At 42.7% G+C, this 12,520-nt stretch overlaps 3 protein-coding genes across 3 annotated transcripts; all 3 read left to right on the forward strand.

The window, feature by feature from the left end:
* Positions 1-3,104: 3,104 nt before the first annotated feature.
* LOC134288788 (uncharacterized) lies at positions 3,105-3,848 on the forward strand. Its single transcript, XM_062854667.1, has one exon. It carries the CDS (start codon positions 3,105-3,107, stop codon positions 3,846-3,848), a length of 744 nt encoding a protein of 247 aa, XP_062710651.1.
* A 50-nt stretch (positions 3,849-3,898) lies between these two features.
* On the forward strand, positions 3,899-5,845 carry LOC134285066 (uncharacterized protein K02A2.6-like). Its single transcript, XM_062845079.1, has one exon. The coding sequence runs from the start codon at positions 3,966-3,968 to the stop codon at positions 5,571-5,573; it is 1,608 nt and encodes a 535-aa protein (XP_062701063.1). The 5' UTR covers positions 3,899-3,965; the 3' UTR covers positions 5,574-5,845.
* A 262-nt stretch (positions 5,846-6,107) lies between these two features.
* Positions 6,108-7,289, forward strand: LOC134288794 (uncharacterized protein K02A2.6-like). Its single transcript, XM_062854675.1, has one exon. It carries the CDS (start codon positions 6,108-6,110, stop codon positions 7,287-7,289), a length of 1,182 nt encoding a protein of 393 aa, XP_062710659.1.
* Positions 7,290-12,520: the final 5,231 nt, after the last annotated feature.

Below are 12,520 nucleotides of genomic sequence, written 5' to 3' on the forward strand. Positions count from 1 at the left end.
CGTTTCTGTGTGGAAATCCGGCCGAATCACGATGGAGGATCAAATAAGTCAAGATTCCAGCGATGTCGAGGTATGTTGGATATCTTTCGTTCAGTTTACAATATCATCCGGAACGCGTTTCTCTATTTCGCAGATGAACAACTCCAAGGGGGTCCTGCTGAAAATTGCGAACCTCTATGCGGAGCAGTTGATGTCCGATGTTTGCCTGGTGGTGGGTGCCAATCGCTATCCGGCCCACCGGGTTATTCTATGTGCCAGCAGCGATGTGTTCCAGGTGATGCTCATGAATCCGGAGTGGAACGAGTGCCGCGAGAGTGTGATCGAGTTGAAGGAGGATCCCATGTGTTCGATGGTGTTCCCCCAGTTTCTCAAGTACCTGTACGTGGGCCAGATCAAGGTTTCCATTCAGACGGTGATGCCGATGCTGGAGCTGGCCGACAAGTACAACATCAAGGATTTGGTGGAGCTTTGTGTGGACTATATGATGAAGCACATTGCCAAGGCGGCCACCCAGGGCTACATGGTTTCATGGTTCCAGTACACCATCTCGCTGGGGAGTGGGCATGTGGAGCTGACGCAGGCGCTGAAGAGATTCCTGAAGTGGAACTTGGACATTGTGTCGGAGTCGAACGATTTCAACGAGCTGTGCGGGATGATTTTGGTGACGCTGCTGCAGCAGAACGATTTGGTTGTCCAGAGCGAATATACGCTGTTCGGGTAAGTGAAACAAATCCATTCGATTCATAGTAATTTCGAGTAGAATTCTTTCAGATATTTTAAGACAAAAGCACACTGAGCGTATGCATATAGGAAAACTTGTGCAATTTTTGACAGCTTCGTTTAATTCGAATGAGTGTAATCAGTTTTGTACCTTTTAATTCCACTCTAATTGCTTATCCTTTGGCAGATACGCGTATTTCGACTACCACTTGCAATCTTCCTCAGTGTCAGTGTCAGTTATCTAATAGAGTGGATAACTGACACTAAAAAAGATTACAAGCGGTAGTCGAAATACACGTATCTGTCAAAGGATAAGCAATTAAGGCGGAATTAAAAGGTACGAAACTGATTACACTCATGCGAAGAGGGTATTCTGCTTAGAGGGCTCGAAAAGTCGGTACAAAATCGTCATGAGATGTTTTCTAGAACCTCAATCTCAAAGTAGACCTCAAAATTCGTCCTATCAAACTGAATAATGATGCTTGTTCCAAGATCCAGCTATTTTGTCCGACAAAAATCTCTCGCTCTTGATTAAAACAAAACTGCCAAAAATACCAATCACTTTATTACACAGAGAATGGTTCTCTGTGCTTATTATTTTTCGTCTGATCATGCTGGATCAAAACAATGAGCTAAACATTTTTTTTTCTTGCCCACTGCACTTCCCACTCGTATAACAGTCCCATATGAATAGGAAACCCAGCAAAGATGGGACTGTTATACGAGTGGGGGCAGTGCAGTGCACTCTAAACAGAAGTGCAGTGCACTGCTTCTATGGGGCACGTTCGGTGTAGTACTAGATTTGTAGTAATGAGCTGAATATTTGTATGGTGAGAAGGTCAATTCTCCGTTTCTGCAATGAAATGGTACAAAAAACGTAGGTATTATGATTCCTTGCCTAATTTGATGCTGTTTGAGCAAAACTTTGGATAACTATGTTGTTTATGTTGCAAGAAATGGAGAAAACAACAACACTGTTACTCAAAGTTTTGCTCAAACAGCATCAAATTAGGCAAGGAATCATAATACCCACGCTTTTTGCACCATTTTATTGCAGAAACGGAGAATTGACCTTCTCACCATACTAACATTCAGCTCATTACTACAAATCTAGTACTTCACCGATCTGTCTTAGTACCCCACGTCTCCACTAGACAGAAATGTCTTGCCATTTTGCTGCCAAAAAGAGAAAACGTAACAGAAATGATCAACACCGCTGCTTTCCATGCAAACAGCGAGAGAACATTTCTGTCATGACACATCTGTCCAGCAAAATGGCTAGACATTTCTGTCTAGTGGAGTCGTCGGGTTATATAGGAATATTATGGCATGACCCATATTTGCTTTAGTGCTTATCAGCTTATTGAGTTCGAAAAGTTTTTTATTTTGATTTTTTGAATTAATTTGACTGATTTGACATCTATCCAATTGTATACCGTCGATGGGGGTGACAATGGGTCTGGGGGGTGAGATTGGGTCAAAACGGAAAAACAAAAAAATTGGAATAGCTCATCAAACCTCGCTGATTTATATTGAAAACTTTATATTATTTCAAAGAGGAGATGTTTTTGCACGTCATGATGCAGAATAAGATGTTTAGAAATAATCGTTTTTTGTAAAATTTGTGGCTAAACTTATATGATGAAACTACTAGTAAATCACCCTGAAAAAAATTCTCCTGCGTAATGTTTCATACAAGTACCCTAACATAAATTTTCTTATAAGTGGTTAGCTGTATGTATTACCTGGTTGATGCAACGAAAAAAAGTGGGTTGTCATTGCTCTTTTTATTCAAAAATTCAATACTTTCGATCCTATGTCTAAATACAATCTAAATATTAAGAATGGGGGTGAGATTGTGTCAAGCAAGTTATCGAGTGCACATAACCTTAACGAAAAATTCAACTTGTTATCCAGTCCACATTTGACGTAAGAGTGGTGCCATGTTTAGCGCACCAGGTTTTTTTGAAAATATGTCGAATAAATGTCAAGCAAGTGTGTTCATAAGTTTAGTGCCTAAAATAACCTATTTCAATAAACCCATGCGTTTGAACAGCTCCTCTGATCATCAGCTAATCTTTAGTGTACTGTAATATCGTAAGCTCACAAAATAGACTTAATAGCTATTGGAGACTTAATACTTAATAGCTGTTGGAGACTAACATAGTAGCCAACCATCGATCAGTTGTTGTCCAAGCAATCATCGCTCATAGCTTGGAAACCGCAGCAACCACCATTCAACCTAACAACTTGACACTATATAAGTACCGATACCTGTGAACACTATTCATTCTGTACCTACCACTCGAACAATAAAGATTAGTAGTAAAGTACAACAGTTGGCGATGAGGTAATCAAGAATTCAACGCTCAAGAGGAAGACCCATGGCACCACCTGGCGGAGACAGCGAAACTCTGATGCAGCAAATTGTCCGGCAGAACCAGCAGATGGCAGAGCAAAACGCGCGGTTGATGGTCTTGCTGGAGCGATTCGGCATTCAAGAAGGCTCCGGATCCGGCCGATCTTCAAGCAACCCGGAGTTCATCATTGAATCTCTGGCATCGAACATTCACGAGTTCTCCTACGACCCGGACAATGGCCAAGTTTTCGACCGGTGGTATCGCAAGTACGAGGATCTCTTCCTGAAGGACGGTGCGAAATTGGACGATGCAGCGAAGGTACGTTTGCTCCTGAGAAGCCTCAGTGTCAACGTTTTCGACCGTTACGTCAATTTCGTGCTTCCGAAACATCCCCGTGAGTTCACCTTCGAGGAAACTGTCAAGAAACTCAAGGAATTGTTCAGCATCCGGATTTCGCTCTTCAGCAAACGGTATCAATGCTTCCAGCTGACGAAGAACGATGCGGACGATTATGTGACTTACGCGGGAAAAGTTAACAAGGCCTGTGAAGATTTTGAACTGAACAAGCTAACTCCAGACCAGTTCAAGAGCTTGGTTTTCATTTGCGGACTTCGCTCAACGAAGGACGCGGACATCCGGACGCGGCTACTCTCGAAGCTTGAAACGAACGCCGACGAAGATTGCAAACTCGAATCGCTCATCACGGAATGTCAACGTCTTCAAAATCTCAAGCATGATACCGCTATGGTGGAAAAGAAGCATACTTAGATCAGCTCCGTCTGCGCAGTCAAACAGAAGAAGCCTCAATCGAACCCATCTGAACCGAAAACCAAACCTAGTGGCAAATCAAGCACCCCGAAGACACCCTGTTGGCAGTGCGGCGGCATGCACTTCGTTCGCGATTGTTCGTTCTCCAACCACGTTTGTAAGGACTGCAAGCAAACCGGACATAAAGAGGGCTACTGCGGCTGTTACTCAGCGAAGACATCTACCAAGAAGAAGAAGTCGAAGGTCAACGGTGTTTTCGCGATCAACCAGGTTAGTAGTGAGTCCCGGCGGAAGTTCCTGACCGTGAATATCGATGGATCTGAAGTGACGCTGCAGTTTGACACGGCTTCGGACATCACCATCATCTCTCGGAAAATCTGGAACAAATGTCTTGGATCCCCTCAACTACTTCCCACAACAAGAGCAGCAACAACAGCGTCTGGCAAGCCTCTTCAGCTTCTTGGTGAACTTCAAAGCGCAATCACACTTGGAGGTGTCACCAAACCAGGAAAACTTTACGTGGCCAGCAACAATCTCAACCTGTTTGGCCTGGAATGGATCGACTTGTTTGGACTATGGGACAAGCCATTGTCGGCGATCTGCAATCAAGTTCACGCCGATCAACCCAACGCAATCCAGCACTACAAGGCAAGATTCCCAGACGTTTTCCGGCAAGGTTTAGGACACTGCACAAAAACCAAGATACGCCTGTTCCTGAAACCCGAAGCTATGCCAGTCTACAAACCGAAACGGCCTGTACCATTCACATCCGTGGAGAAAGTCGATGCAGAACTGGACCGTCTTCAACAACTGGGTATCATCACCCCGGTTGACTTTTCCCAGTGGGCTGCACCAATCGTAGTGGTCAAGAAACCAGGAGGAAAGATTCGGATCTGTGCCGATTATTCAACCGGTCTGAACGCCGCCCTGGAGTCGAACAACTACCCGCTGCCAGTTCCCGACGACATCTTCAGCAAGCTCAACGGATGCAAGTATTTCAGCATAATCGACCTTAGTGATGCCTATCTGCAAGTAGAAGTGGATGACGACTCGAAAAACTTGCTGACCATCAACACACACCGTGGACTATTTGGTTTCAACCGGCTAGCACCTGGGGTGAAGTCGGCTCCAGGAGCATTCCAGCAGCTGATGAACACGATGATCGCAGATATCCAAGGTGTCGAATCGTTCCTGGATGACCTGATGGTATTCAGCAAAACCGAGAAGGAGCATCGTGAAATCCTCACCGCTCTTTTTCAACGACTGCAAGAGTATGGCTTCATCCTCCGTGAAGAAAAGTGCAACCTGCTACAGCTTCAAATCAAGTATCTTGCACACATCGTTGACGAATCTGGACTACGACCGGATCCTGCCAAAATCGAAGCCATTGTCAAGATGCCTGCTCCCAGCGACATTTCCAGTCTACGATCGTTCCTCGGTGCGGTGAATTTCTATGGCAAGTTCGTATCAGAAATGCACCAGACCACTCGACGCGCTTCTCAAGAAGGATGCCAAGTTCGTTTGGAACAACGACTGCCAGAAGTCTTTCCAGAAGTTCAAAGAAGTGCTCCAGTCAGATCTTCTCCTAACGCATTACGACCCGACTCTGGACATCATCGTAGCAGCGGACGCATCCCAGTCAGGAATTGGAGCCTGCATCATGCACAAATTTCCCAACGGCGCTCTCAAAGCGGTGGCACATGCACCCCGTTCCCTCACCGATGATGAAAAACGTTACGGACAGGTGGAGAAGGAAGGTCTAGCCCTGGTATTCGCTGTAACGAAGTTCCACCGGATGTTACTTGGACGCAAGTTTACGCTACAAACGGATCATCAGCCACTCTTGAGGATATTTGGATCGAAAAAGGGGATTCCAATCCACACCGCCAATCGCTTACAACGCTGGGCACTGACGCTTCTGTGTTACGATTTTGACATCCAGTATGTATCCACCACCCAGTTCGGAAATGCCGATGTTCTTTCCCGTCTCATCAGCGGTCATTCAAGACCGGAGGAAGATTTCATCATCGCTTCAATTCAACTGGAAGATGACATTGAAGTACCTCTTCAAGAAGCAGTCGGATTACTTCCTGTGACGTTTGACATGGTACGTAGCACTACAACGAATTGCTCCGTTCTCAGGACGCCCTGGAATTGGTAAAGGGATGTGTTATGCTTGGAAACCGGTTGGTGATTCCTGAAACATTGCGAAAACGGATTCTAAAGCAGCTCCATAGAGGACATCCAGGGATGGAAAGGATGAAAGCTCTCGCTAGAAGTCACGTCTACTGGCCCAAGATCGACGACAGCATTTCCGATTACGTCAAGCAGTGCGACAAATGCGCTACTCATTCGAAGACACTTCCGAAAGTTCCTCTTCAATCATGGCCGCTCGCACAATCTCCTTGGGAACGCATTCACATAGATTTTGCTGGTCCAGTCAACGGCCTGCATTTTCTAGTGGTAATCGACGCCTTTTCCAAGTGGCCGGAAATCAGCATTGTACGCTCACCGACCACAGCAGCAGTCATCAATTTCCTGGACGAAGTGTTTGCTCGCTTTGGAGTTCCAATCACCATCGTATCCGACAACGGCACACAATTTTCATCGGTGCAGTTCGCGGAATTCTGCAAGAAGAACGGAATCCAACATTTGAGAATCTCTCCGTATCATCCGCAGTCGAACGGCCAGGCGGAACGCTTTGTAGAAACCTTGAAGACGGCATTGCTCAAGATTAACGAGGGGGAAAAGATCTCCGAATCACTGCAAATCTTCCTTCAAGCCTACAGAACAACCCCAAGTCGTACCCTGAATGGAAAAACTCCGTCTCAGCTGATGATCGGAAGGAACATGCGGACAGTCCTGAGTCTACTCCAACCACGACAGCCGATGACCTCAATCATCAATCAACGACAAAATGACCAGTTCAACCGGAAACATGGCGTAGTACCTAGGAACCTACAAGCTGGTGATGCAGTTTATGCCAACGTCTACCAATCCAATTCAAAATGGAAATGGGCTTCCGGAGTCATTATTGAAGTCATTGGGCAAGTAAACTTCAACATTCTATTGGACGAATGGCATGGCCGACGGAAGTTGATCCGTTCACATGCCAACCAAATCAAGCATCGCTTTGACGACCAACAACCAACAAAGGAACCAACGGAAAAATCTTCCCTCAACATATTCGTGGACGAGTTTGGGCTGCAGGATAATTTTCAACAAAATGAAGTCACTACCGTTGCTCCTACAGAACCAGCACCAGACCAAGAAGTTTTCATTGATGCCACTGATGATGACGAAGCACTACCAGAAATGGAAGTAAGCCTGCCGGAATCAATTCAGCATCCACAACCTGATGAGGAAGCCTCTACGAGTCGGCCCAGGCGAATGATCCAGATGCCATCTAGACTGGAACCTTTCCTAGTATTCTGGAAATAAGATGGGAGGAATGTTGGAGACTAACATAGTAGCCAACCATCGATCAGTTGTTGTCCAAGCAATCATCGCTCATAGCTTGGAAACCGTAGCAACCACCAATCAACCTAACAACTTGACACTATATAAGTACCGATACCTGTGAACACTATTCATTCTGTACCTACCACTCGAACAATAAAGATTAGTAGTAAAGTACAACAATAGCGTTCTTCTTCTCCACTCATTTTTGAAAGTTTAAGGAAATATCGTGAAACTACCAGACGGTGGTGCGATCCATGAAATACCGGTGATAAAAAACCGGTACCATAGCACAATGTCGGAAAGCGAACGAATGTCTACTAAAAATATCATGTTTTTTTTTTCAATCAATCTTTTAATGCGCCCCTCCCTCATTGTAATCCCCTTTCCTCTCATGGAGGTTGAAACTTTAAATGAGGATGATTATGGTGGCTAAAAATGAAGATAAAACATACAAACGATATTTTATCAAATTTCAACTATTTTAGGTTGTATTAGCCCTTTTAGGTGGAATAATCTTTTTTTTTTAATTACCTAAGTTTTTGTTCGTCATGGTTACATTGTATTTTAAGTAGGTTTACTAGATGTGATCAATAAAATTAACTTATATTCTTTGATAGGCGATTTCGAATACTTTGACCCATTCTCACCCCCTCTAAGAGGTGAGATTGGGTCAATTCTCAGTCATTTGTAGTTTAGTAAGCAATTCATATAATGTGATACTTTCTTGCCAAACTATCATTACCACATAGAAGAGTATTCATACCAAATAAAAAGTTATTCCGACATCTATTGCATTTGTTATTTAACAAACAATCTTTGGGTACCATTTTTTGACCCATTCTCACCCCTAACGACGGTACCACACGTTGTTTGATTCTCTGTATCCGTATATACAAGCAAGGATCCGATTCAGCTGGTTTGAAACCACTCTGCAGGAGAACTTCGTTCAGCTTTCGATTCCACATTCTCGCCGAGTGCTTCAATCCATACATGCTTTTTCGACAGACTTGACCTTCTCCGCAGTGAACTCCTGAGGGAAGCTTCATGTATACTGTTTCTTCAAGTTCTCCATGGAGGTAGGCAGTCTTCACATCCACGTGTCTTACCAGCATCTTCCTCTTGGCAGCTATGGTTAACAGCATTCTGAACGTAGCCTGCTTAGCTACCGGCGCGAAAACCTCATCATAATCCACTTCTGATCGTTGAGTGAAGCCCTGGGCTACCAAGCGGGCCTTGTACCGCATAACTCTTCCAGGATTGTCCTCTTTCTTCTTGAAGATCCATCGCGAACCAATGGCTTTCTTTCCAGCGGGTGACGTCGTAAGCTACCAAACACCGTTTTGCTTCAGTGACTTGAACTCGTCCTCCACTGCTGCCTTCCAGGATTCTTTCTCCGGACCACTGATGGCTTCTCGATACGTACGTGGTTCACTAGACGATTGATCCACCATTTTTCCATTCGCAGAAAACCGCTCAGGTGCCACACCTTTCGTTGAACGAGTCGATCTTCTTGGTGTTTCAGCAGTCAACTCCTCCTGCAGGATATTCATGTCCTCCTGAATTTGGCAATCCTCATCCGATTCATCATGGTCGTTTGCATCCTCATACATGCTGCAGTCATCGAAACCATAAAAATCTTCTTCATTGTCATCAGGTAGAACTGGCGCCTGGATTTCTTCTCGTCTGGTCGGTATCGGCGATAGAAAAAACTTAGCAGCATCGTTTTCCTTCTTGAGAACTTCACCAGAATTCTCCGCTGTAGCTGTGCTTGTCATCAAAAACCGTGCATCACGACTGACTACGATCTTGTTCGATTCTGTATCAATGAAACGCCACGCCTTGTGTTGATCCGAATATCCAACAAAGGTCATCTTGACTGACTTCGGCTCCAGCTTCTTCCGTTTCTGTTGAGGTACGAAAACGTATGCTTGCGATCCAAAGATTTTCAGTGGTCCAAAATCCGGTTTGGTTCCGTGCCAAATTTCAAATGGAGTCTTTTGAACAGATTTCGTCGGCAAAATATTCTGGAGGTAATTGGCAGTACTGACGGCTTCTTCCCGAATAGCGATAGTCCAATCCGCTGTCCAGTATCATACATCGTGCCATTTCCACTAACGAACGATTTTTCCTCTCTGCAACGCCGTTTTGTTGCGGCGTATACGACACGATGAACTGTTGCTTGATTCCGTTGCTTCTCAGGAACTTCTTGACTTCGTTACCGCAGTACTCACAACCTTGGTCCGACCTGACTATTCTGGGTACTCTGCCAAACTGGGTTTTCGTATACTGCACAAAATCTTTCAGCGCTTCAAATGCACAATGGTCCGAGGACCAACATTAAGTGGAAAAAATTAATAACTCAAAAACCATCCAAGATAGAGTCTTCATGTCTTCTAGACATTTGCTCGTGAGTCCAAGCCGCGTTATATGCAAAAGTGTCCTAAACGCCAAATCTTAAAATACTTCATATTTCAGCACCTAACTTTTTTATTTCAAAAGATATCGAAATAAAATGTTCTGCAAAGTTGAAGAAGGTAAAAACCCCGACAACTTTCTCGAAGAGCAGTTTTTTCTATCTCTTCAATCTGAGGAGATATAACTTATTGAAGAAATAAAAAGTCCGAAATCGGTTTTTTTGTCATATGTCAAAAACTATCATTTTTTCAAGCCTACTATGTTCAGAGCAATTGTACATATTGCCAAAATACACATTTCGTCAAAAGACATCAAAGCTGTACGATGTTTCTATCAAAAGATATAAGTATTTTTGTACTTTTTTAAGCCAATTTTTCTAGCGTAACATTTGAAAAAGGCGCAAGTGAATCTTTAATTTTCTCCCACCACCGGATCTAGTATGACAAAAACTGCATTTTAACAAAATTTGGAGAGGGTGTTTTTTTGTTTTGCGTTTTAAATGTGATTTGACTATGACCATATTTTAGGCATCAAATTCACGAAAAATGACATCCATAATGTCCGAGTTCAACATCTACTCGTGTTTCAAGATCACTTATCTTAAACATTCGAGTAGCGATGAACCCAATGTTGTCTTTTTTGTTTTGTTTTGTTCCTTTGTGTAAGTGAGCAAAAATATAAAACAAATTCCCTATAGTTTTTCGATTTCTTAATTCATCAGATATATGCATCTGGTGATCGTATGCAAATTTTAAATTGAATTGTGGACCGTCCAGTTTTATATGTTTGACATATATTATGAAAGGCCTTTGATCCTAGGATAGGATGCGACACGTAGTTAGTCAATTTCGTCAACGATCAAAATCAAGTGCTGCCACTTTTCTTTATTTCAAATTTTTAAAACTATTTAACTTTAACGATTGAAGTTTTGATGCATATTTCGCACCGAAGCACTATTTGCAATTGCAATAGCGTAACTTGCTACTAAAATTGCTTTCAAACGCAAGCTCTTTCAATTATGATGAAATCTATCAAAAAATCAATTGATTTTGCACCAAATCAATGGTTTTAACCGGTGTCAAGCCATGGGAGTCACATTAGGTTGATTTGCTTTTGAATGCTGACATATTTGAGGCGATAAAGCTTGAATAAAAAAATACAATGATTTTAAATATTGGTATCAAATGCTAAACCTACAAACTAGCAACACGGCCAAGCCAACAACAAAGCGATATGATCGCAGCAAACGGATATCAATTTCGACCAATCAGCGACGACTGGTCTCTGTTTGACAGCAAATTGGTCTCAAATTGACTGACTACGTGTCGCATCCTATCCTAGGATCAAAGGCCTTTCATAATATATGTCAAACATATAAAACTGGACGGTCCACAATTCAATTTAAAATTTGCATACGATCACCAGATGCATATATCTGATGAATTAAGAAATCGAAAAACTATAGGGAATTTGTTTTATATTTTTGCTCACTTACACAAAGGAACAAAACAAAACAAAAAAGACAACATTGGGTTAATCGCTACTCGAATGTTTAAGATAAGTGATCTTGAAACACGAGTAGATGTTGAACTCGGACATTATGGATGTCATTTTTCGTGAATTTGATGCCTAAAATACGGTCATAGTCAAATCACATTTAAAACGCAAAACAAAAAAACACCCTCTCCAAATTTTGTTAAAATGCAGTTTTTGTCATACTAGATCCAGTGGTGGGAGAAAATTAAAGATTCACTTGCGCCTTTTTCAAATGTTACGCTAGAAAAATTGGCTTAAAAAAGTTCAAAAATACTTATATCTTTTGATAGAAACATCGTACAGCTTTGATGTCTTCTGACGAAATGTGTATTTTGGCAATATGTACAATTGCTCTAAAAATAGTAGGCTTGAAAAAATGATAGTTTTTGACATATGACAAAAAAACCGATTTCGGACTTTTTATTTCTTCAATAAGTTATATCTCCTCAGATTGAAGAGATAGAAAAAACTGCTCTTCGAGAAAGTTGTCGGGGTTTTTACCTTCTTCAACTTTGCAGAACATTTTATTTCGATATCTTTTGAAATAAAAAAGTTAGGTGCTGAAATATGAAGTATTTTAAGATTTGGCGTTTAGGACACTTTTGCATATAACGCGGCTTGGACTCACGAGCAAATGTCTAGAAGACATGAAGACTCTATCTTGGATGGTTTTTGAGTTATTAATTTTTTCCACTTAATGTTGGTCCTCGGACCATTGTGAAATGTCTCGGACTTCTCTCGCAACAGGTACATCGTAGAATATCGACTAAAATCGTCAATAAAGGTGAGGAAATATCGCCGCCCTCCAGGTGTAACCGTGTTCATTGGTCCACAAAGATCACTGTGAACCAGGTCCAGTATCGCGCTTGATTTTCTTTTTGAAGCTTTCGGAAACGGTAGACGTAACATCTTTCCTTGGAGACATGTTTCGCAGGTCATCTTCATTCCACAATGCCGAACCTCGATGCCACTTGCTAGCTCTCGGCGCTCCAATTCACGGATAGCTTCAGCATCATGGTGTCCAAGTTTACGATGCCATTCATGAATGCAGTCCTTCGTACAACACTGTTCAACCACCGTGGTCGCTCACTCCACCAGACGAATATGGTACAGTCCATTTCTCCGAGGTGCAACAGCAGCGATTCGGTCTCCATTTTTTATCGTACATCCAATCTCGTCAAACGTGACTCCAGCACCTTTTTGGACCAAACTGCCGACGGATACCAGATTCATGTCGAGGTCCGGAACGAAGAGTACAT

Source organism: Aedes albopictus, chromosome 1 (genome assembly GCF_035046485.1).
Source record: "Aedes albopictus strain Foshan chromosome 1, AalbF5, whole genome shotgun sequence".
Lineage (NCBI taxonomy): Eukaryota > Metazoa > Arthropoda > Insecta > Diptera > Culicidae > Aedes > Aedes albopictus.

Coding starts and splice junctions, on each gene's coding strand:
- LOC134288788 (XM_062854667.1), top strand. CDS start 3,105: ATGGCACCACCTGGCGGAGACAGCGAAACTCTGATGCAGCAAATTGTC.
- LOC134285066 (XM_062845079.1), top strand. CDS start 3,966: ATGCACTTCGTTCGCGATTGTTCGTTCTCCAACCACGTTTGTAAGGAC.
- LOC134288794 (XM_062854675.1), top strand. CDS start 6,108: ATGAAAGCTCTCGCTAGAAGTCACGTCTACTGGCCCAAGATCGACGAC.